This window comes from Tinamus guttatus, unplaced genomic scaffold (genome assembly GCF_059628265.1).
Source record: "Tinamus guttatus ecotype Peru unplaced genomic scaffold, ASM5962826v1 Tinamus_guttatus_pri_ptg000804l, whole genome shotgun sequence".
NCBI classification, from domain to species: Eukaryota; Metazoa; Chordata; class Aves; order Tinamiformes; family Tinamidae; genus Tinamus; species Tinamus guttatus.
Window position 1 is genome coordinate 208,503 of NW_028289338.1, and position 25,567 is coordinate 234,069.

The 25,567-nt window shown below is 52.6% G+C and overlaps 2 protein-coding genes across 2 annotated transcripts; both read right to left on the reverse strand.

The window, feature by feature from the left end:
• Positions 1 to 6,301: 6,301 nt before the first annotated feature.
• LOC148591465 (olfactory receptor 14A16-like) lies at positions 6,302 to 7,261 on the reverse strand. Its single transcript, XM_088537529.1, has one exon. It carries the CDS (start codon positions 7,259 to 7,261, stop codon positions 6,302 to 6,304), a length of 960 nt encoding a protein of 319 aa, XP_088393655.1.
• A 15,217-nt stretch (positions 7,262 to 22,478) lies between these two features.
• On the reverse strand, positions 22,479 to 23,438 carry LOC148591466 (olfactory receptor 14C36-like). Its single transcript, XM_088537525.1, has one exon. It carries the CDS (start codon positions 23,436 to 23,438, stop codon positions 22,479 to 22,481), a length of 960 nt encoding a protein of 319 aa, XP_088393651.1.
• Between the last annotated feature and the right edge of the window lie 2,129 nt (positions 23,439 to 25,567).

The following is a 25,567-nucleotide window of genomic DNA, read 5'->3' on the forward strand; positions in this document are numbered from 1 at the left end:
TTAAGGAGAGCCCATCTTCAGTGTTGCCAGTCCTTTGGCTCTTGCCCTGTGGTGTCCTGCCAGGCTGCCCCCTTCCCTCCAGAAAGGCTCTGCTGTCTCATGGCCATTCTGTGATACCTGGGTGACCCGTGAGGAAGCTGCAGAGATGCTGAGGGTATGGAGGTGGTGGTGGGAGGCTGTCCAGGAGCAGCTGAAATGAGCCCTGTGCGTCTTTGGCCAGGAGTGTGGAGCCCTCCCTTAGCTGTATGGAGACAGGGTGAGAAAGGCAGAGATGGGCACTTGGAAACTGCACTGCTCTGCTCTCAGCAGGGCCTGTCTCCTTTTAGGGCACCATATGAGCACGATCACGCTCTAGCTCAAGGAGAGGGCTGCACAGGACATCTGGGAACGAAACTTAACAGACAAATGAGATGTCCCAACTCTGCACATAAGTGACTGTGGATGCATTCCTCTAAGGACTCAGAGTTGAAATGTGAAGGATTTGTCCTTTGGGGAACACTCCTGAGGAGTGACAAGGACATCTCAAAGAAAATAAAAATTAGTGTTCCTCACACCTCTTTGCTTACCCTTGGGAGTAAAGATGCTGAAAAGCTCATCCACATCTTGAATGGATCTCACTTGCCAGAAAAGGTAAAACATCCAAAAATGTGGCCTCTGTTCTGCCAGAAAAGGTAAAACACCCAAAAGTGTGGCCTCCGTTCCCCACTTCCCACTACTGTTCAGCACAGACAGCTCTTGAGTTGAGGTCTCTGCTCCTCATAGCACACTCAACCAGTGCAAAATGGAACTCAAGCAAAGCAACTGTACGAAGACACTCTTACTAAAGAGAGGCAGTGGTGGGCAGTGTCATAAAAGAAATGACTTTGAAATTTTATTTCTTATAAAGTCCCTCCTAACTTTTCATTGTTTTCTGTTCCTTAGACAGGCCCACATAACTGCAGGGAGCTAATGTCCAACAGCAGCTTCTTCAATGAGTTCCTCCTCCTGCCATTTGCAGACACGCGGGAGCTGCAGCTCTTGCACTTCTCGCTCTTCCTGGCCATCTACCTGGCTGCCCTCCTGACCAACGGCCTCATCATCACAGCCGTAGCCTGCGACCACCGCCTCCACACCCCCATGTGCTTCTTCCTCCTCAACCTCTCCCTCCTCGACCTTGGCTGCATCTCCACCACTGTTCCCAAAGCCATGCACAATTCTCTGTGGAAGATGAGGGCCATTTCCTACTTGGGATGTGCTGCACAGGTCTTAACTTTTACCTTTTTCATTTCAGCAGAGTATTCTCTCCTCACAGTCATGGCCTATGACCGCTACGTTGCCATCTGCAGACCCCTGCACTATGGTGTCCTCATGAACAGCAGAGCTTGTGTCAAAATGGCAGCAGCTGCCTGGGCCAGTGGTTTCCTCAATGCTCTCCTGCACACTGGGAACACATTTTCGCTGCCACTCTGCCAAGGCAATGTGGTGGAGCAGTTCTTCTGTGAGATCCCCCAGATCCTCAAGCTCTCCTGCTCCAATTCCTACCTCAGGGAAGTTGGGCTCATTGGGGTTACTTTCTCTTTGGGCTTTGGGTGTTTTGTTTTCATTGTGGTTTCCTACGTGCAGATCTTCAGAGCTGTGCTGAGGATCCCCTCAGAGCAGGGCCGGCACAAAGCCTTTTCCATGTGCCTCCCACACCTGGCCGTGGTCTCCTTGTTTGTCATTACTGTATTGTTTGCCCACCTGAAGCCTCCCTCCATCTCCTCCCCACTTCTAGATATGGTTGTGTCCATTCTGTACTCAGTGGTGCCTCCAGCCCTGAATCCCCTCATCTACAGCATGAGGAACAAGGAGCTCAAGGGGGCACTGAAGAAACTCATCCAGTGGGTACAAGGTCAGAGGTAACAACTGTTTCATTCACTCACCAGGATATCTGGTATCAAGGCTGTATTTTATCCATTTCTTTCATTTTTACTTCTCTGTTTTACATACATCTTAAAATAATAAATAATAAAATAAAGATACCTAGTTTTTGTCACGTCTGCACAGCAGTCTCTCGTTTAGTACTTAAAGACAGACCATGATAAAGCAGGAAGCCAGGCTTCCCCCTTCACTAGCAGAGAGGGGGGATTCTCTGAGCCGCTTCTTTGAGCTCCCTTGGATGTGCCCAGTGCAGGGAGGAGAGTTTCCCTCTGCAGTGTCTTTTCCAGCACTGACACCAAGGGACCTCTGGGGTACAGAGTCACGGTGGGACAAGGGCAGGTGGGCTGAGACCAGGGGTCCAGTGTTGTTTAGGAGATCTCAGCTCTCATGGCTATGGTTAGAGAGTGATCTCAAATCTCTCTAACATGAGGGAAATGACAACCAAGTGTCAGCACAGGTTTCCATGATTCCATGCAAAGCTCCAACACACAAAACTAAACATGAGTGAATTGAAGGAAAGTCTAGAGGCAGCCTTCCCATGGCAGTTCATCTTTCATGAAGACACATTCCAGGAGGGCAGCAGGTCTTTCTCTATTTAGAGTTGTCCTCCTCATTTCCGTGCTGTCCTTCCACACTTTATTCTGCAGATATGGCCCAGGAACTCTCATCACCTGGAAGAGATAGGCTTGTTTTCCCTCGTACCCTGGAAGAACAGGCAGGACCAGTCCTTGGGCTCCTTTAAGCCACAGCTGGATTGCAGATTAACATTTCCATAATAAAAGGGGATCTGTCCTACGATGGTCCTGAATCTGGCCTCTCTTCAGAAACTGGAATCAAAAAATAAGCCCAAGGGTGTGCAGCCACAAAGGGGCCTGCTCTTCTGCTTGTGAACTCCATGAGATCCAGCGGATGGCCTCAGCATTCCAGGGTGATCTGTTGGCCTCAATCCAGGGTTCATCTCTCAGTGACCACTGCAGATAGGCAATGGTCTCTGCATTGCCTGTGCCAGTCTGCCCCACACGTGACTGTGCTGATGAGAGAACCCCCAGGGGATCTCCAGGCACAGGGTTTGCCTGGGAGTGGGCACTGAGTGCAGCTTTAATGAAACAGGGATGACTCACAGTGCATGGAGCAGAAGGTAGAGCACTAAACCCAGGTGCACATGGGGAAAGGAGGGCTCTGCAATCCCCAGAGAGGCAGTGGGGACCCAGGAGGCCCAGGGAAGGGGCAGTGGAGGGCGATTCCTGCACCCACAGTGAAACACCACAGCCTGGAGCTAGTGGCCACCCAAAGACATCTCCTGCCATTGCAATATTGTGGGGCACTCTTGGAGTACTGGCAGACCTCAGCCACCAGTATCAGTGGCTACAAGGGCACACTGATGGCTCATGCTCAATTTGTTGCCAACCACGATTCCCAGGTCCCTTTTTGTGGAGCTGCTCTCCAACAGGTCAACCCCCAGCCTGTCCTGGTGCATGGGGTTATTCCTCCCTAGGGGCAAGACCCGGCACTTGCCCATGTTGAACTTCATGAGGTTCCTCTACCCCCAACTCTCCAGGCTGACCAGGTCCCCCTAAAGGCTGCACAACCTCTGGGCTATCAGCCATTCCTCCCACCTTTCTATCCTCAGAAAACTTGCTGTGGGTGCACTCTGTCCCTTCAGGTCACTCATTTTTAAACTGAACAGGTTTTGACTGACTCCTGATACCAATAGTTGCAGGTCTCCAACTAGGCTCTGAGCCACTGATCACAACCCTAAAGCCTAAACCCCAAACCCAGCTGCTCACATGGAGGTGACCTCACAGGTGCAAACCCACCACCCGCCTGCTGCTGCCTGTGGCCTTCAGAGACAGCAGCTTCCTCAACCCCCTTCCCTACACAGGAACCACTGCTGCCCTCTCAGCTCCTCTCACCACAGAGACCCCCCACCCACCGCCCACGCCTGCCTGCCTGCTGCCGGCCAATCAGGCACTCACAAAGACATGACGTCACAGCGCCGTCCCGCCCAGCTCTCTGGCCCTGCCCTCCAGGGCAGCAATGGCCTCCCCAGCCCTTCCCCGCCAGGAGCCCAGCCCGGGCTCAGCAGCTGCTCCGCGGAGATGATCTCAGCAGCGCAGAGCCCCGCAGGGCCCGGCTGCTGCCCAATGAGGCGCTGCGGGAGCGGTGACCTCACAGTCACCAGGCAGAGCCAGCCCTGCTGCTGCCCAATCAGCTCTGCCCGCAGCGGGGACCTCCCAAGCAGCAGCCACGCCCTCTCCCTGCAGCTGGCCTATCAGGGGCTGCGGCAGCAGTGACCTCCTCGTGGCCAGCGCAGCCATTGGCTGTGAGGCCCCGTGGGGCTCCTGGCTGTGCTGGGGGCTGTGCGGGGCAGGGGCAGGGAGGGGAGCCCAGCTCGGGGCTGCGGGTGCTGGGGGTGCTGGTGTGGGGGCCTGGGGGGCTGTGTGAGCTGCTGTGTTGGGCTCAGCCAGCACTGCCCACCCCGGCGTGGGGGAGAAGAGGGGCAGCCAGTGCCAGGGAAACCTGCCCTGGATTCTCTCCTTCTGCCCCCAGCACCCACGGGAGGGTTGGAGCTGCCCCACGGGAGCCTTGGGGCTCGGGGAAGCCCCAGCCCCAGGAGTCCTGGCTGCCACATTGTCCCCTGAGCAAGGGGGGACCCTCAGGCAGGACTCCTGCAGCAGCCTCCAGCCCTGAGCAGCTGCTGCCACAGCCTGGGATCCACAGGGGTCTTTGCAGTCACAGCTCGGAGCCTTGGTGTACAGCAGCAGGATCACTGGGAACAAGAACTGAGGTCCAGGCTGTGCATGTTCATCCAGCAAACCCCATCTCACTCATTGGTTGCTGTCTCATTTGACTCCATCAGCAGTTTGTGAGATGACCAGCTCCCTGCTCTGCAGCTGATGAAGTTGGCGAACAGCAATCCCTGCAACTTCCCTTAATGCTCTTCTTCATCTCTGCAGCAGAGTCCTGATTAACATCTTAAAGAAGAAATCCCACATCTCCCTGCAACCCTGCCAGAGATGGGGCTTTCCAAGTCACTGCCAAAGGAAGGACTTCTTTGGGTTGCTTATTAAGTTTGTGGCAGCTCATGAGTGATGCTGTGAGCCCAGCCCAGGTCTTTTGGCCCACTTAGCAGCAGGCCCATATTTTCCCTAGTCAACCTTTTGTTCCTGCTGTATTGTTGTATCATATTTTAAATCATTATTTATTATTATTTTATCAGGAATGTAACAGTAAAAATTCAGAGAGAAATAAATGAAGAGCACGTTTCATGCCAAGTACATGGGAATGACAGGTGACTGCACACAGGGCAGGTTTTGGCACTGACATTGTACCTATTGAGGAAGTTTCCTCAGTGCCTCCTTGTTCCTCGTGCTGTAGACAAGGGGGTTCAGTGCTGGAGGCACCACTGAGTACCGAATGGCCAGTACAGAGAGATCCAGAGATGGGAAGGATATGGAGGGGGCAGAGGGAGGAATGAAGTGGCTAAGGGTGACATTTCACTGCCCCTGTGACCGGGGGTAGGAGTCAGATCCAACCAAATGGGTATCACGACCTCTAATCCCTCCGGGGGACTGCAAATGACTGCACAGTCCAGGGCACCTGGACTGCAGAGCATTTCCAAGGGTGCTCGTTGTGTCCAGTTGTGCCTATACATCCTGCCCCTGGTATGTGATAGATGGTGACCCAGAGGGCTCTCTGTTCTCCCTTCTTCCTGACAGTTGGGTCCTCACTGCCTCTCCTGAGACTGCAGAGTCCTCTTTTGCCTGCTAATACCCAGTGCTTTACCTCTAAGAAACTCCATCTTTGAGGACCTCTCCCTTTATGAGGCTCTACTCACAGTCCATTCCAGCCATATGCTGTCCCAGGAGGATCTCTGTGCTCTCCTGACACCTCCAGCTTCCCCTCCATGAGAACAGCCGTCTGACACTGTGCCTTAATACGTAGGAGAGCTGTGCATGTGTAAATCCATGACCATTCAGTGTCTCCACTATGCTTGGACTCTGATAGGTGAATTCTCAAACCAGCCCTTGGTCTCTAAAAGCTCATTACATGATTCTGAGCTCTGTGTTGCTGAACCCATGGAGAATCCTGTGCAGCAGGTCCTTGAGGGATGCAAGTCCTTGGGCCTATTCTTGACACCAGCTTTGGAGGAAAAGCCCAGCTTTCACGCACTGTACTGATAGAAATTACTTTATTACAGAGATACTGTTAGGGAGCCAGTCCTTGTCCAGCATTCAACACAATTGAGGGTATCAGGTGAGACAGAGCACACACCGTAAAAAGCGGAATGTATACAAGTAGTTATGTAGCAACACCATAACATTTATTATCACTAATAAAAGCCATAATAAAAATAACATGAAGAAACAATGCTCAATAGAGTTACGGGATACAGAAAGAGTCATTTGTGGAGAGATGTGGAAAAATTACCACTGCTTAAAAAGGTCCATGAAATCACTTTCCTAATGGCATCCTTGAGCTCCTTGTTCCTCATGCTGTAGATGAGGGGGTTCACTGCTGGAGGCACCACTGAGTACAGAACAGCCAGCACCAGATCCAGAGATGGCGAGGAGATGGAGGGGGGCTTCAGGTAGGCAAATGCACCTGTGCTGAGAAACAGGGAGACCACGGCCAGGTGCGGGAGGCACATGGAAAAGGCTTTGTGCCAGCCCTGCTCTGATGGGATCCTCAGCACAGCTCTGAAGATCTGCACATAGGACACCACAATCAAAGTGAAACACTCAAACATTAAACAAGCATTAACTATAAGAAGCCAAACTTCCCTGAGATAGGAGTGTGAGCAGGAGAGCTTGAGGATCTGGGGGATCTCACAGAAGAACTGCTCCACCACATTGCCTTGGCAGAGCGGTAGGGAAAATGTGTTCCCAGTCTGCACAAGAGCATTAAGAAAGCCACTGCCCCAGGCAGCTGCTGCCATTTTGACACAAGCTCTGCTTTCCAGGAGGGTCCCATAGTGCAGGGGTCTGCAGATGGCAACGTAGCGGTCATAGGCCATGACTGTGAGGAGGGAAAACTCTGCTGAAAACAAGAATGCTACCAGGAAGACCTGTGCAGCACATCCCCAGTAGGAAATGGCTCTGGTGTCCCAGAAGGAATTGGCCATGGATTTGGGGAGAGTGGTGGATATGCAGCAAAAGTCGAGGAGGGAGAGGTTGAGGAGGAAGAAGTACATGGGGGTGTGGAGGTGGTGGTCGCAGGCTACGGCTGTGATGATGAGGCCGTTGGCCAGGAGGGCAGCCAGGTAGATAGCCAGGAAGAGCGAGAAGTGCAAGAGCTGCAGCTCCCGCGTGTCTGCGAATGGCAGGAGGAGGAACTCGTTGAAGGAGCTGCTGTTGGACATTTTTCTGTCTCCAGGCTTTGTGGACCGTTCAAAGAAGAAAAGATATTGACCTTACAAAGGTTTTTTTCCAGTAAAAAAAAACAATATTCCAGTTCTAATACACCTCCCAAATTGCATCTCTTTACCAAGGGGATCTTTGTGCAGCTCCTTGCTTGAGCTCCAGTTTGGGGTAACTGAATGTGTGATATGAGGAGCAGGAACATCTTCCTGTGGGCTCCACGGACATCTGTCCTGATCTGAAGTAGTGGGAAGGGGACAACAGGGAGCTCTGAGATTCACACTTTTTCAGGTGAAATCCTCTTGGCATCTAGAAGAGATTGTCAGCATCTACACCACCTCTTCTAAAAAATGGGTGTTGAGAGCACAGTTTGGGGATTTTGGAGGGGATTTGTTTATTTTCTTTGAGTTGCCGCACTCGCCCCTGGGGAGTGCTCCTCAAAGGCAGAAATTCTCAGCATTTCCAGTGGGAATCCTGTGAGAACTGGATTCATAGTAACCTTGTGCAGAGTGAGGACAGATCATCTGCCTATTTGCCTACATTCCAGCTGTCGTGTGCCCACACCTCCTTGAGCTGCATGATGATCACTCTGTGTGTTTCCCTAAAAAAATTCCCACCCCTGCTAGGAGCAGACAAGTCCAATTTCAGACTCACAGATCTCCAACTTCTCTCCCTTTCTCCCAGCACCTGAAGGAATTGTCCATGTTCCACTTGTAGCCAAGGACACATGGGGCTATTTTTCAGCTGCCCATGAACAGTTTCCAAACACTCTTTCCACACTCTCAGCACCTGTCCTCACAGGTGTCTTGGACATCAACAGAGACAACTGGGGGCAGCAATGACCCTCCCCTGAGGACATCTCAAAGCCTAGCAGAATATGACAGAGAAATGGTCAGATGACGGTGCACTGAAGATGGGCTCTGCATAAGGGAGAGTCAGCTCCATTCCTAACCCCATGGATTGCATTTCCTGGAGCTGCACAAGTTAGAGGGGGGCTGGGGACATGTCACTCCCATGCATATTCCTCTCTTCCACAACTTGGAGGGCAGGTGTCTGAACTAGCACTGAAAACCCACCAACCCCAGGGAGCCCAAGAGAAGAACAAGAGCAGCACGGAGAGGAGGGGCAAGAAGGAGCAACAACACCGTGACCCTAATGCCAACTCAGGCAAGGAGACAGAGGCAGAAGGGCGTTCAGGAACACCTTCACCTCACCCAGCAGGACATGTCACCTGCCAGATGGTGACATTGCAGGCAAGGCACTCGAGTCCCTCTGTCAGCAGGCAGGAAAAATGTCCATAGCAGGAGGGATGTCCCTGTCCTCTGCCAGAGGTCTGGACACAAAGGACAGGGTTCATGGCCCAGACCCCATGGCTGTCAGTGCAGCTAGGCTGCTGGATGGCAGAGGAGACTTGGAGGGCTTGCTCAGAGGAAGGTTTCTGCAATGGAGGGACTGAGCATGACTTCCCCAAATCCGTCCTCCCATCATGATGGACACTTCCCTCTCCTTCCCTGTCCATCTCTGCTGCCCATAGCAGTCCCTGCTGGCATCTTTCTCTTTCCCAGCATTTCTCTGGAGTCTATGTTCATAGATCATATGACACCTTTTGTGTACTCAGTTCTATCCTGCAAAAACCTCTGGGAACAGAGCACTGTCCAAGGGCATCTGTGTGCAGGCAGTTTGTAAGGAGCAAGTAAAATAAATTCCACAAAGGTGATGCTGATGCTGGCTGCAGGCTAAGGTGGGTTGAAGGGGTTCTGCGAGCATTCTCACAGGCCTACTGATCTTTGAGAGTGAAGGATGGGAGTCCCAGGTCCTTGACAGAACAGATTTTCTCCCTGCTGCAATTAGGGAGAAAATCGAAAGTGCAACCAGCAGGTGAAAAGCTCCTGCCCTTGGAAATAGCCCTTCTCTTGAAATTGCTCTTGGAAAGACCCCTCAGACACATCCTGAGAATGAACTAGAGCAGTGAGCAGACTTCAGCCAGACAGCACTCTCTCAACAAGACGATGATCCTGCCCAGCTGGGGGCAACCCTGTCACTCAGAGCTTCTCTGTGCAGCACTGACCCTTGAGGCAGCAGAATCACTGGGTGACTCCTGGGGCACAGAGATGCTGCTCTGACTAAGCAACCTGGGTGGACCCGTGTTCATACCCAGCTTCACATCCCTGCAGTTATCTCAGGAAGAAAGGAGCAGCATGCCCTGCCCTGCCAAGGTGCATCAAGGAATCCCTGCTTGGAATCAACTCCTCCTCTTACTATGCCCTGCAGCCAGAGACTTACCATGCAAGGCTTTGTGAGGACTTCTTCCACAGTGAGCTCTGCTCTGCGCTCCCACTCCACACAGCCATTCCCCTCTCGCTGCCTTCTCTCCTCTGCTGTCTGCAGCAGCAGGCAGTGCCCGCAGCCCTGCTGCTCTTGGCACAGGAGCTGCTCCTGCACACGCTGTCTCTGGGCAGTGCTGCCAGGCTGCCACGAGCTGCCTCCATCCCAGGAGCCTGGCCCCGCTCAGGAGCAGAGGAACAGCTGAACTCATGGATTTCTCTGCCCCTTGTGCTCCCTCCTCCAGGGAAAAGTGCACTTCAATAAACTAAAATAATCAGCTGCTCTCCTTCGCAAACAAGTGAAGAGAAAGAGATTCTAATATTGCCATTTATTTCCTCAGAGAATGAAGATCTATCAAAATTGGAACTGTCTCACTCTGGAAGGCTCATTTCACATCCCTTAACTAGACAGGAGACTGAGGAGTGAACAAGTGGGGAGTTCATTGACTCAGGGTTCAGGTGCTGATTCAGAAATATCAATCTGGGCAGTACCTGTCTAGGCCTGGATCTGAAGTCGTATTCAGATCCCTCCTGTAAACTCCACAAAAACACAAGTGGTGGGATTTCCCTTCCCAAAACTGAAGCGAGCAGAGCACAGTGATCTGCACACGAGCTCCTTCTCAAAGCTCCACTCTAATCACTGGAGATGCAGGGTGAGAGTCAGTAGCTCCTGCAAAAACACTTGGTGACAGTGGAAGAGACTGAGGAGGGCCAAGGTATGTGACAGTGGAAGAGTCTGAGGGGGTCCAAGCAAGGTGCCAGTGATGGAGCTACTGAGAGACATGCATCATCCTACAGCATGAGCTGGGGTCCAGGTGGGGAATTGCCTTGGCTGTCTGTCTGAAATGACCCCAGATGCCAATTACAACGAGAGCATGGGGAAGTTGAGGCATGGGAAGATTCCAGGATTAACCAGCAGCTCTTGTAATTCAGTGAAGTGCCTTGATTTGATGGCACAGAAAAGGGCTGGCAGGGCCTTGTAAGATGCCAGGAGTGTCCAGCACAACCACACGTCTCTAGCAGATACAGCCGGGGACCTACAGGTAAACCACGTCCCCTTGGAGTGATTGCTGGATAAGTGCCCCAGGACATCCTGCGTTTCCATCCTGTACCCAAAGACATTCCAGCACTGGCTGTAGGGAAAGCCCATCCCATCTACATCCAGGGTGCTGCATAAATGGGAGGCACCCCGGCCCTGCCACGTCTCTGCTCCAGGCTCTGCACTCTCAAACCCTTCTAGCTCTCCTCCCCTGAACTCCTCTTCATCCCATCACATGACATGAACAGGCAATGGGCTAATAAGGACCTCCGAGTGGCTGCATCAAAGGCTGTCAAGGCCCATGGACATCTTCGGTGGCACCTTGTTCTTCCTGAACCAGTGTCAGGCACAGGAGAGAGTGTCCGTTGGGCTGCTTTGTGTGAGAGGAAATGCCCATGGCCAGGAATAGGTGTTCCCTCACTGGAGAAGCTCCAGCCTGGCTACCTTGGCCCAGGTCTCCTTCCCCACCAGCCCCGTGTTCTCTATGCAGGTCCCATCCCTGTCGCCCACCTCTCCCTCTAGCCCCACCGCTCACCTCTCTCGTGCGCTCCTGCACTCCAGGGATCCCGTCCATGGATGAGGAACAGCCGTTCACCTGCTGCTCCTTCTCCATCTCCATCTCCAGGACTCGCTCTGGGGACAGCCCTGCATGGCCAGAGTGTTTCCAGCCTGTCCTCTACACAGACAGACGTGTCAGCACAGTCCATGTCACAGCCCTGTCCTCTGATCAGCTGCTCACACTGAGGGGACCTCACAGGCCCTTGGCTGGGGCTGGTTCTGCTGCTGGCCAATCCCGCACGGGGCAGCAGTGACCTCACAATGTGCCCTGGAACCTTCAGCTGGCTCTGACCTATCAGCAGCAGGGACAGAGGGGACGTCACAAGAAACCTCAGCAACCCAGAGCCTCTTGATGATGTCAAGTCTGCAGAGAAGGATGTGACCTCACAGTCACCCTCAGAGCCACATCCCTGCTTTTGGGCTATTAAGGACTGGCCCAGCAGTGACCTCACTACCAATATCCAGGCCATGTCCCTGCTGCTAGCCTATCAGGGACTGGCACAGCAGTGACCTCACTAACAAACATCCAGGCCATTTTCCTGCTGCTGGCCTACCAGGTCCTGAGGCAGAAAGGCCAACACAACCAACATCCGAATCATGGGCCTTTTCTGCCTTGTCACCACCGGACACTGAGGTGACATCACAACAGCCTGTGGGAGCTAACAGCCCCCTCTGGACTATCCAGAGCAATAAGTGTCCTCAGAGTCAGAATTTGGGGCTATCAGGTACTCAGGCAGAAAGGACCTCAGAGTATGAACAGCAGCCATGGCGCTGCTGCTGGCATGTCATGTTCGCACACAGAAGGGACCCTGTCATTGGTCCCAGGAACATGGACAAGGTTGTTCTCCAGGGTGTGCTTGCTCCTGCAGTGCTTCCCCAGCAGTGCCCTGGCAGTGCCCTGGTCCCAGACACAAGTCACCACCTGTGGAGGTCAACCTAAGGTCAGTAGCAAAGAATGTCCCCTCGGCAGATGGGGGACTGAGCAGGAGAGGCGGGAGCTGCAGCCACCTGGCCAGCACATGATCAAGGAACTCACTGGACAGCCTCACGTGTGATCAGCGCGTGATCATCTGGTTGATGGGTTGGTTGGGTTTGGGGCTTAACGTGCTGCCAGGCAGGGCGGGGGCTGTCTCCGGGGTCAGAAGCTCTATAAATTGTGCTTAAATAAAGGTCTTTGGTTTCACAACACCAAAAACCATGGTTGCTTCAGACACTGCAAATGGCACCCGAAGCTGGGGCAAGAACACAGGGGAAGCTCACAAAGCCCAAACCCGGCAGCACAGCCGAGCTGAACCAGGAACAGAGCAGGAAGAACTCCGGTGTGCACCCATCGCCTAATTAGAGGACAGCAGCGTGAGAATCACGGGAGGCGGAATGTCTCAAGGGCAGAAACGCAGCCTGGACGCGCTGCAGCACATGGTGCACGAAGAGAACCAGCAGGTTTCCAGGAAGGTTTTAGTCACTCTACTAGAGTGGATTTGGGAGAAGGTACCTACTTTCCCGAAGGAAGGCACACTCCAGCGAGAGGTGTAGGAAGAACTCAGAAAGCGCCTTAAGGAGGCGATGGTGGATGGTGATACAGCCATAGCAAAACATCTGAGCACCTGGTGGCAGATCATGGTCGCCTTGAAAACGGCCTGGGACAGAAGCAATCAGCCACATGCAGCAGCACCGTCAGCACCACCGTATGCTGGGGCAGCTGATCCTCCATGTGACCATCCGTTCGACCCAGGCCCCAGGGACCCGGAGAAGGAACATGATTTACACTCTCAGACCCACATAATGAGGTTACAAAAGGGGATCGAGGGTCGAATCACTGGAAATGTTTAGCAGAGAGGCAGTTCAGCGGGGAAACGTAGAAATATTAACAGCTATGCCAGTCACGTATGCGTCGGTGGTGCATTTCACTGAGAAAAACCAAATCCCGCCTTAAAAGGAAGAGGCAGGGCAGTGTTTTCAATGTGGAGAGAATGGCCATCTCAAGAAAAACTGCCCCAAAGGCCAAGAGGTGGAGGCAAGCCAGCGCCAGCTCGCTTATTCACCTGCTGTATGGGTCATTGACAGATCCACTTCGAGTGCTGGAATGGATCTTTTTACCTCATGGACAGTCAAAAAGAAATTATCACTGCGACAGAAGAATATGCACAGTTAATTCAGAAGGCAAGAATGCACTTAAGAATGTTAAACAGCAGCGATCCAAGATTCATTTGATTTCCTGCAACAAAGGAAAATTTGCAATGGTTATTAGCAGAATATTTAATCATGCAGGTGGCTTTAGCAGACTTTGCAGGACAGATGAACATTCACTATCCCCTGCATAGGTTGTGGTCAGAACTTCCTAACATTCCCTTATTAGCAAGGTCTCTTTGGCAGCAAACTCCCCTTTCAGGTATTACTGTCTTCACAGATGGATCAGGACAAACTAAAAAGGCTGCCATTGCCTGGAAAATGTCAGCGGACGCAGAGCGGCAAACTGAGGTTCAAGTACCAGGCTCCACACAGCTGGTGGAGCTGGCAGCTGCAACCGTGGCTTTTTAAAAATTTACAACTCTAAATCTTAATGTTGGAACAGATTCCTTAAATGTCGAAGGCCTGGTGAAGCGCTTGGAGGGAGCTACACTTTGAGAGGTTGCCAATCCTTTGCTGATGGCCCAATTGTGAAATTTATGGACTTTGTTAAATAGCTGAGCCAATCCCTGCTTTATTACTCATGCATGGTCACATACTGGGGAGAAAAGTCGGGATGTGTGTAAGCACTGGTTAAGATGTTTTACGGTCATGGATGTTCCAAAAATGATAAAATCAGACAACAGGCCTGTGTATGGTGCTATGCAAACCCAGGACTTCCTTAAACAATGGGGCGTTCAACATATCTTCAATATTCCTCATTCTCCTACTGGGCAGGCAGTTATTGAACACTCGCACCAGACCCTAAAAAATATGTTCATTAAACAGAGAGGGGGAGCTCAGAGAGATGGCCTCCAAGAAAGATTGGATAAAGCTTTATATGTATTTAATTTTTTAAATCATAACATAGCAGGTGAGCAGATGAGCAGGTGAGTTACTCAACACTTTGGCCAACCGTCAGAAAATTTACAGCCAAGATCCCAAGTTACCATAAAAGATCTAGTTACAGGGAAGTGGGAAGGTCCAAAAGACTTAGTAACTTGGGGAAGGGGTTATGCTTGTGTTTTGACAGACGGGAAACTAAGATGAGTCCCTTTGCGATGTGTACGACCCTGGCTTTCCTCAGCAGCTGTGCAGCCTTTGTCCCAAACAGCCAAGAAACATATGGGTAACGTTAGCCATGTCAACACCAGACAATCCCTTGCAAACATGTTTAATAGGAGTATTTTCTTGGTTAAGACAGTTTGGGCTTTGGAAGACGCAAATTTTAAAGTTTTTGATTATTGAGTTAATTGTATTTTGCTTGTTGTTAATTGTCTACCTTGTCTGTTATCATGTGTACAATGGTTAATTGATTGATCAATCAATCAAGTGATGACCGCTCAAATAAAAGCTAAATAAGGAAGGGGGAGATGTGGAGGTCAGCCTAAGGTCAGTAGCAAAGAATATCTTGTGGGCAGGTGGGGGGCTGAGCAGGAAAGGCGGGAGCTGCAGCCCCATGGCCAGCGCATGATCAAGAAGCTCCTTGGACGGCCTCGTGCATGACCAGTGCGTGATCATCTGGTTCATTGGTTTGTCGGGTTTCCGGGCTCCACGTGCTGCCAGGCAGGATGGGGGCTGTCTCTGGGGTCAGGAGCTCTATAAGTTGCATTTAACTTAAAGGTCTTTGGTTTCACAACACCGAAGTCTGTGAATCCTTCATACGCTGCAGATTTTCCCTTGTCCATCTTTTCCCTGCTGTCTCTCATGCAATTAGCCTGGCTTTCCAAGAAAATCCCGCTGCTCTGTGCCCTCCACAAGGTATTTGTTCACAGCATGAAGATCTCTCCTGGCCTTCTCTGGTCTAGGCTGAACAAAGATCCCTCTTCCAGCCTCTCCTTACCTGCCCCATGCTCCAGCCCCGACCAAGTTGTTATCCCTGTGCTGAACTCCCTCCTATTTGTTCGTTTCCTTGCAGAACCGGAGAGCCCAAATGGGATCTGGTATAGAGGCATGGTGTCCACTGTGCCAAAAAGAGTGGTAGAACACGCATGTGGCCCTGCTGGCCGTGCTCTCCCAACTAAAAATCTGTGAGGATGGCCAAACTATGGCACAGGGACCCAAAGGGCCTCCCCTTGCTGACCACTAAGGCACTGAGATGAGTTGTGGGTGCCCTTGGCCACCACCAGGACATACCCCTGGGAGTCCCTATGGCAACGGCCAGGGCTTTGTGATGGGGGTGGCATCATGTCCCCAGGGACATTGTGATGGGGCAATGCCCATGGCAACCAAGGCTGTGTTGGGCTAGAGCACCACCCTCGGGGTCGCACTCTGAGGACAGCAGCTCCAGCAGAAGGAGCAGCTCATGTTGGTCCCCAGAGCAGCAAGTCCCCAGATGCAGCGAGTGCCCTGGAGATGGAGAAGGAGAGGCAGGCGAACGCCTGCTCCCAGCCCAGCAATGGGCGTCCTGCCAGGCGCAAGCACACAAGGAAGGTGAGTGCTGGGGCTGGAGGGGGAGGCTGACAGCAGGGATGGGAGCTGCATGGAGAGCACAAGCATGGGGGGTCAAGCCAGCCAGGTGTGACCTTCTCTGGCCAGGGGCTGCTCTTGCTGGCTGTGGGGATTTTCTCGAACACAAAGCATGACTGGGATGCTCCAAGGCCCATATGGATCCTGGGAGCCCTGTGCGGAGAGTCAGAGATCCTCTTTGGACCACGTGTAGCTGGGCTGTGCTTGACCATGAGCTTCCCTTTGACATAGGGCTGGGGCTTCCCATGCCTCAGGGGCTGCTTGTAGCAACACAACCCTCTCCATCATGTGCCTCCTTCTCCCTGCAGGTGGGCAAGCAGGAGCTGCACGCAGCGAGGCGATGCAGGTGGACCCCGACTTTGTCCCCACAAAAGGACAGGTGGCCTTTGCTGTCTGACCCCCAGGGTTTTGAAGATGCTGATCAGGCCATCGCAAAGGTACAGAGCTGAGCAGTGAGGCCGGCAAAGGCCCTGCCTGACTGCTGCCCTTCTCAAGACAACTCCTGTGAGGCTCAGGGAGACCCTGCCCAGCAGAGCTGGGCTAAGAGCGGAGGTGCCACATCTGCCTCCCAAACCACCGCGCACTGCCAGGGCAGCCAGCCAGGCACATGGAGGCCTGGAGGCTCCTGCATGTAAAACACCAGGGTCTACAGGGAAAAAGAAGCTGCCTGCTCCAGAGCCTCTGCCAGGTGCAGGACCAAGGCCATCGATACGGAAGATGTGGCCAGGAGACTGGTGGACATAGTGATGGAGGGATTAGAGACAGTGGCAATAACTTGCAGGGAAGCTGCTGCCAGGGAACCCTCGGGGGCTGCTGGGGGTGCTGTGATGTCTCTGGAGTGCGGGAAGAGACTGGAAGAGTCCATGTCTCTTGATTTGCCTGCCCTTCAAAAAGCCAAGCGAGATGCTGGTGTTCCCCACCGGGCAGTTCCAGAGCATGGCCACTGCTTGCCTGAGGCCGGACCTGGGCCTTGTGCGCTGGGAAGAACAAGGATGGCGCCAGAAGTGTGGTGCTTATCCCAGAGTGTCCTTGATGCAGAGGCAGGTGTAGGCTGAGGACCCTCTGTTTAGGTGTGCAGGTAGTGGCGTGCTGCAGTGCTCTGCTCCAGAGCCCAGCCTGCCACCCCAGGGTCCTGCTGGGACAGCAGAGGGAGGACTGTTGGTTTCCCTGTTCTCTCCTTGGAGCATCCTGGTGCGACCCAGGGGTTCTCACAGTTTCATGGTTTCTGTCAGCTGATGTTCAGACTTGCAGTTTCTGATCGTCTTGATGATTATCTGAGTCTTTGAGATTTGAGTCACTCTGGTGGAGTAAGTTATCTTCTCACTCCTTTTAAGGCTTTCTGTTGAAGCTGGACCCTCATGACATCTTCCCATCGCAGACCCTAATCCATTGTGATCCCTCATACAAACTGGTAGTTAAACAAAGCAGTCAGAGCCATTTCTGCACTTTGTGGATATGCAGACACTTGCAGACAGAGAGATGCCCCCTCACAAGAATCAGGCCTCTCAGGGTGATGGATGGCTCTGTGATACCTGTTCTTGGTCAGTGGTGGAGGCGGCAGCTTGAAATCCACAGGTCCCTTTGGAAAGAGTCTCAGAATAGCAGATTCCTTGAGCCTGCTTTTAGGGAGCCATCTGGAGGTAGGGATCCAACACCCTGCTGAAGACAGTTGCCAGTGGAGGTGTTGTCTTTAGGCCTTTTCTAGTGAAATTTACATTATCTCTGAGGATAGGAGGATATCTGAGAACCTCTCCAGGTCCCGTGCCATATTTTGCCCGCAATCCTGGATTTGTATTAGGGAGAACACAACCAGGAGGGCCACTGTGTTGCAGTTCAAACGGCTGCAGCGACCTGGTTCAGGGACGGCACGGCGACCACCCCCAAGCCACTCGGGCCATCAGCTAGTTGACACCAATGTGGTGGACGGCAAATGGCGTTTATTGATGGGTAACAAGGTGTTATATAGCTAGGTTTACAACGTCACATCCGTCTGCTTACACCATAGACTAAACACTATTGGCTATTAGGGGCCCTATCTTTCCGTACAGCACGATATCTTCCGGCCGCCGTTCCCTAACTATCTGCAACAACTTCCCCCCTCCCTATGCATAACAAAACTAGCTAAAATACAACTATCTTATTCTTATTACTATCTTATTCTATTCTTATAGTTATACCAATCTTAAAATTACATATCATAAACTTGACATAAAACATAAGGCACAAAGAAGAAGGCGCGTAGAAGGTAGGGGATGACAGGTAATACCGGGGTGTAGGAATAGGGTGTACCTTGGGATAACTTTGGGGGTAATACTGAGTGGATATATTCTTAAAGCAGTTGTCGGTGTTCTACTAACATGATGTTAACCTTCTCTAGCCGATTCTTGACAAACGGCATGAGCTTATTCAATATACAGGGTCCAAAGATTAGCGTCATCATGATCATTGTGATCGGCCCTATCAAGGTGGATATCAGGGTGGTTAACCACGGCGAACCGGAGAACAAATTTTTGTACCAGCTGCGTTTGGAACAGGGTTCAATGGGTGCTAGTTGGCAAGGCATGGCACTGAAAACTGGTGGCCCTGTAGTTATTTTTGTACTAATTGCTCGAGATTGTTCGATCTGTTCAAGTACCCCATTTAAAGGGCTGGTGTGACTCTACCTGTCCTATAGTGACAAGCTGCAAAATTAAGATAACGCAAAGGCATCGCGGCCCCCTCTTGCGGAGGCTGTTTTTTTGTTTTCTGGATTCGGTCAGCGTGGAACTCACAGGCTCGGGCGGGATGCTTGTCACCGGGGTGTACGGGTTACAGGGGTGTCCGATGATCCGGTCCTGTGAACAGAAACTCACAATTTTCATTAGTTTTATTTTGAAGGTAACAGCCACCTGAATTGGGGTCAGATGCTCTTCCTTTGCAACATGCTTAATCATGAATGCTCCCACCGGTTTTTCTTTAATTCGGATATTTACCTTCTTTTTCTCCTTCCTTAAGTTTGAATCGGTTGTGAGCCACTCGTCCTGACTAGTGTCTGATCCGGAGTCGGAACTGGACTGACTGGTCACTTCCGGGCTCCGGTACTTTTTCGTTGGGCTTCGGCGTTTTTTGAAATGTCCGCTCTGATCGGTTCTCGGCCCCTCCCTCGGGCCTTCTCTCCGCCCCTCCCTCGGGCTCGCTCCAGGTCCCTCACTCGGACCTCCTCTCCGCCCCTCCTTCAGGCTTGCTCCAGGCCCCTTGCTTGGACCTCCTCTCCGCCCCTCGGGCTTGCTCCAGGTCCCTCACTCGGACCTCCTCTCCGCCCCTCCCTCGGGCTCGCTCCAGGCCCCTCACTCGGGCCTCCTCTCAGCCCCTCCCTCGGGCTCGCTCCAGGCCCCTCACTCGGGCCTCCTCTCAGCCCCTCCCTCGGGCTCGCTCCAGGTCCCTCGCTCGGGCCTCCTCTCCGCCCCTCCCTCGGGCTCGCTCCAGGTCCCTCACTCGGACCTCCTCTCCGCCCCTGACTCGGGCTTGCTCCAGGCCCCCTCACTCAGACCTCCTCTCCGCCCCTCCCTCGGGCTCGCTCCAGGTCCCTCGCTCGGGCCTCCTCTCCGCCCCTCCCTCGGGCTCGCTCCAGGTCCCTCACTCGGACCTCCTCTCCGCCCCTGACTCGGGCTTGCTCCAGGCCCCCTCACTCAGACCTCCTCTCCGCCCCTCCCTCGGGCTCGCTCCAGGCCCCTCACTCGGACCTCCTCTCAGCCCCTCCCTCGGGCTCGCTCCAGGCCCCTCACTCGGGCCTCCTCTCAGCCCCTCCCTCGGGCTCGCTCCAGGTCCCTCGCTCGGGCCTCCTCTCCGCCCCTCCCTCGGGCTCGCTCCAGGTCCCTCACTCGGACCTCCTCTCCGCCCCTGACTCGGGCTCGCTCCAGGCCCCCTCACTCGGACCTCCTCTCCGCCCCTCCCTCGGGCTTGCTCCAGGCCCCTCGCTCGGACCTCCTCTCCGCCCCTCCCTCGGGCTCGCTCCCGGCCCCTCCCTCGGGCCTCCCTCAGCTGTCAGGTCACTCCCATTGGTTCTCGGCGCCTCACTCGCGCCGGGGGCACCCTCGCCCCACCCTACCCCCTGCGGCTCGGCGCCATTTTGAGGAGCATAGGGTGGTGGCCTGGCCCAGACGTCACCATGCTCTGACTTATTTTCAATGTTCCTAGCTTCCTCGGCTAGCTCGCTCCAAACAGATTTCGGCTGTTTCTGCTCCTCTGTAAGCGGGGCGGGGTTCGGGGATGGAGGGGATGTATCACCCTCTTGCTGACCTTTAGGCTCAGCAGAATTGCCATCATCTGGGGGGTGCAAAGTCTGTGTGGCTGCCCCGACTCCCATTTTCGGGGTGGCTAACAAACAGTCCCTTATTGCCACCCAGGTCTCCTGCTCTTTTATAGCTTTCTGCAAGGCTTGTACAACTTTTCCCCAAGCCTTAAGGTTTTTCCCACACCCTGAAGACATAATCTCCTCAGCCAACGCCTTAGTACATTTGTCCCACGCTTCAGGGACACACTTCAGGGACTTCAGAATATCCACCGGCTGGTCTATAACCTTAATTTTTAAAAGCCTCGCAACTGCGAGAGTAAAATCTTTTGGCTTACAAATCTTTGGCTTACAATCAATCCCCCAATGCTTATGTAATTGCGATACGACCTTCACGAGGGCTTCCATCCTCCTTGTTGCTCTGATAGCGTCCTCTCTGCCGGGCTGGTCCACTCGCTCCGGCCGCCGTTCACCCGTCCAGGCGATGATTCCCGGGTTTCGGCACCACTTGTTGCAGTTCAAACGGCTGCAGCGACCTGGTTCAGGGACGGCACGGCGACCACCCCCAAGCCACTCGGGCCATCAGCTAGTTGACACCAATGTGGTGGACGGCAAAATGGCCTTTACTGATGGGTAAGAAGGTGTTATATAGCTAGGTTTACAACGTCACATCCGTCTGCTTACACCATAGACTAAACACTATTGGCTATTAGGGGCCCTATCTTTCCGTACAGCATGATATCTTCCGGCCGCCGTTCCCTAACTATCTGCAACAGCTCAGAGAGTCTCTGATGTGTGAAGGTCGCTTGCCAAGGGCCAGAGGTACAAGCAGTGTAACTGGAGGGACTCGATTTCTCCAGTTCGTGGAGCTCTGTCAGACGTGGGCACTGAACAGTGCAAGAGAGTCCCCTCAGAGCCCATGGTTTTGTGGGTGTCCAGTTTGCTGAAGTGAGCCCTACTCAGATCCTCCTCCAGCAAGGGAAAGTCTTCCTTTCTCCATTGCTCCATGGTCTCCAGGGCGTAGGATTCCTGAGGGTCACTCTTAGCACTAAAGGCTGAGGCAAAGGTGTCCTTTTCTGTGTCCTCTCTCACCAGGGCTCTTGGCCCATTTAGCAGCAGGCCTGTATTTTCCCTAGCCAGCCTTTTGTTCCTGCTGTATTGCTGTATTGTATTTTAAATAATTATTTATTATTATTTTATCAGGAAGGTAAGAGTAAAAATTCATAAAGAAATAAATGAAGAGCACAGGTTTCATCCCAAATACATGGGAATGACAAGTGACTGCACACAGGACAGGTTTTGGCACTGACATTGTACCCATAGAGGAAGTTTCCTCAGTGCCTCCTTGAGCTCCTTTTTCCTCATGCTGTAGACAAGGAGGTTCAGTGCTGGAGGCACCACTGAGTCCCGAATGGCCAGTACAGAGGGATCCAGAGCTAGAAGGATATGGAGGGGGGGAGCGGGGAATAAAGTGGCTAAGGGTGACATTTCACTGCCCCTGTGACCGGAGGTAGGAGTCAGACCCAACCAAATGGGTATCACGACCTCTAATCCCTCCGAGGGACTGCAGATGACTGCACAGTCCAGGGCACCTGGACTGCAGAGCATTTCCAAGGGTGCTCGTTGTGTCCAGTTGTGCCTGTACATCCTGCCCCTGGTATTTGATAGATGGTGACCCAGAGGGCTCTCCGTTCTCCCTTCTTCCTGACAGTTGAGTCCTCACTGCCTCTCCTGAGACTGCAGAGTCCTCTTTTGCCTGCGAATACCCAGTGCTTTACCTCTAAGAAACTCCATCTTTGAGGAGCTCTCCCTTTATGAGGCTCTACTCACAGTCCATCCCAGGCATATGTTGTCCCAGGAGGATCTCTGTGCTCTCCTGACACTGCCAGCTTCCCCTCCATGAGAACAGCCATCTGACACTGTGCCTTAATACGTAGGAGAGCTGTGCATGTGTAAATCCATGACCATTCAGCATCTCCACTATCCTTGGACTCTGATAGGGGAATTCTCAAACCAGCCCTTGGTCTCTAAAAGATCATTACATGATTCTGAGCTCTCTGTTGCTGAACCCATGGAGAATCCTGTGCAGCAGGCCCTTGGGGGGTGCAAGTCCTTGGGCCTATTCTTGACACCAGCTTTGGAGGAAAAGCCCAGCTTTCAGGCACTGTACTGATAGAAATTACTTTATTACAGAGATACTGTTAGGGAGCCAGTCTTGTCCAACATTCAACACAATTGAGGGTATCAGGTGAGACAGAGCAGACACCGTAAAAAGGGGAATGAATACAAGTAGTTGTGTAGCAACACAATAACAATTCTTATCACTAGTAAAAGTCATAATAAAAATAACATGAAGAAACAATGCTCAATCCAGTTACGGGATACAGAAAGAGTCATTTGCAGAGAGATGTGGAAAAATTACCACTGCTTAAAAAGGTCCATGAAATCACTTTCCTAATGGCATCCTTGAGCTCCTTGTTCCTCATGCTGTAGATGAGGGGGTTCAGCACTGGAGGCACTACCGAGTACAGAACAGCCAGCACCAGATCCAGAGATGGGGAGGAGATGGAGGGGGGCTTCAGGTAGGCAAATGCACTTGTGCTGACAAACAGGGAGACCACGGCCAGGTGCGGGAGGCACATGGAAAAGGCTTTGTGCCGGCCCTGCTCGGAGGGGATCCTTAACACTGCAGCGAAGATCTGCATGTAGGATAGCAAAATGAAAATGAAACACGCAAAGGCTAAAGAGATGCTAACCACCAGAAGCCCAACTTTCCTGAGGTAGGAGTATGAGCAGGAGAGCTTGAGGATCTGGGGGATCTCACAGAAGAACTGCTCCACCACATTGCCTTGGCACAGTGGAATGGAAAATGTGTTTCCAGTGTGCAGGAGAGCATAGAGAAAATTAGATGTCCAGACAGCAGCTGTCATTTTGGCACAAGCTCTTTTGTCCATACGGATTCCATAGTGCAGGGGTCTGCAGATGGCAACATAGCGGTCATAGGCCATGACTGTGAGGAGAGAATACTCTGCTGAAATGAAAAAGGTAAAAGTTAAGAGCTGTGCAGCACATCCCCAGTAGGAAATGGCCGTGGTGTCCCAGAAAGAATTGGCCATGGATTTGGGAACAGTGGTGGAGATGGATCCAAGATCGAGGAGGGAGAGGTTGAGGAGGAAGAAGTACATGGGGGTGTGGAGGCGGTGGTCGCAGGCTACGGCTGTGATGATGAGGCCGTTGGCCAGGAGGGCAGCCAGGTAGATGGCCAGGAAGAGCGAGAAGTGCAAGAGCTGCAGCTCCCGCCTGTCTGAGAACAGCAGGAGGAGGAACTCATTGAGGGAACTGCTGTTGGACATCTGTTCTATCGGGCTCAGGAAAACTGTGTAGGGAAGAAAAGGCAATAACAACTTAAAAGAATTTTCTCTGAAATAAACTTGCCATTTTTCATAGAAATCCTTCTCAGCCCCGTCCGAACTCTCAGTAATTTCTTCTTCGCACTCATTTCACTCTGCTCTCCCTCTTAGCTCAAGGTGTATATGTGATGGAGAGAACAGAACGCGGCTCCTGACATGGCAAAGACTCTGTGCACAGAATCCTCTTCTGGAAGGCACCTCACAACCCCAGCAGGACAACAGAGGCAGTCACGTGTCCTGACAGTCACAGGGTCTCCTAAAGGGAGAGTCAACCCCTTTGCAGCCCCTCCAATGACACTGCCCAGCACCCTGGGCACATTGTCCCTCTTCAGACACCTCCATGGTAGGACCTCAGGGTGAGTATCTCAATTTGTAGCTGAAGCCCCAGCTGACTGCCAGGACAAGAGCAGAAAGGAGAGGCAGGGAAATGAGGAGAAACACTGTGACTGCTGCCAAGGGACGACAGAGAGACAGAGCAGCACCGTCCCCAGGTTGCACCTCCCAGACAGTGTGGACTCCCAGGGCAGTGGTTCTCAGACCCTGTGCCTTGCAATGGGACATGGGCACATGGCAGGAGAGAGGCAGCTCTGCTGTTCTGGAAATCTGACTGCAGAGGAGGTCAGAAATGCCCTGGAGCCCTTCCCCTTGAGAGCAGAGTGAGACTAAGCACAATGAGAATGAGGAGAGCTGCAAAGGGGATATTGCTGCTGCCCACAGGTGAAAAGGCAGTTGAAGGAATATTCTGGGGTCCTCACAGACCTATTGATCCCTCAGAGCAGCACTGCAGAACTCTCCTTCAGGCATCTAAACCTAAAATGTCCCATTCATTTGCTGCCTTGTCAAGGATACAAAACAAAATCCTAGCCTCTGGATATTCCCTTCCCTTTCATAGAAGCTTCCCAAGAGTGTCCTCTTGAAAAGCCCCTTCCAGATATGTTGTGTGGGTCAGGCTGAGCTGTGAGCATCCCTGACCCCACACAGCAGCCTCTCAGCAGGAGAATGAACCTGCCCGGGGGGATCTCTCCTCCCACCCAGAGCTTCTCCCTGCAGCGCCCTGGCAGGCTGAGTGCTGATCCGCACAGAATCACTGCCCCGGGCACACAGCACCCTGGGGCGCATGGACACTGCTCTGAAGAACAGTGCTCTGAAGAACCTGTGTGCCCACATTGCCTTCACTGTCCTGCACCAGCTCCAGAAGAAGCAGCCATGATGCCCTTACCTTGTGATGCTGGGACAGGGAATTTCTGTTCTGAAGCATCTCCTCGTATGCAAAGTAGAAGCAGGGAGAACAAACCTCAAAAAAAAAAAAAGTCATCAGCTGGGAGGGGTGCTGCAGACCCCTCCAGAAACCTCAGCAGCATTACCCTGCAGCCGGTGACTTACCGTGTCACAGATTGCTCCCACCATGAGCTCTGCTCTGTCCTCCCACTCCACGCTGCCTTTCACCTCTCTGTCCTCTCTCCTCCCCTGTCCGCAGCAGCAGGCAGTGCCCGCAGCCCTGCTGCTCTTGGCACAGGAGCTGCTCCTGCACTCGGCTGTCTCTGGGCAGTGCTGACAGGCTGCCACGAGCTGCAGCCCAGCTCAATTCATGAATTACTCTGTCCCTTGGGATTCCTCCCTCTGGGATATGTTCCATCAAGTAGAGTAACCTCTTTTCCTTCTCTAAAGAGTACAGGGATACAGATTCCAACATGGCAATTTATTTCATCAGATAATGATTATCTACCAAAGTTAGAAATGTCCCACGGGAAGTCCTGATTCACATCTCTTAACTAGGCAGGACACCAGACAGGGATAAGAAGGGAGCTTGATACATGGTGCATATATGATTCAGATGACTTATTCAGATGGCTTATTTGGGCTCCACATGTCTGTTCAGAAGCGCCAGGTTTGGCGAAGGATTCAGCTAACTCATGAACTCCACAAATACATGGCAGGTGGGATTCCCCTTAGCAGGCTAAGAATGCACATGGTCTGCTTGCAAGCTCCTGGCCTAAAGGTCCTAATGGAATCACTGGAGATACAGCTTCAGTGGGAGTCCAGGTCAGGAATTTCCTTGGTCATCTCTAATG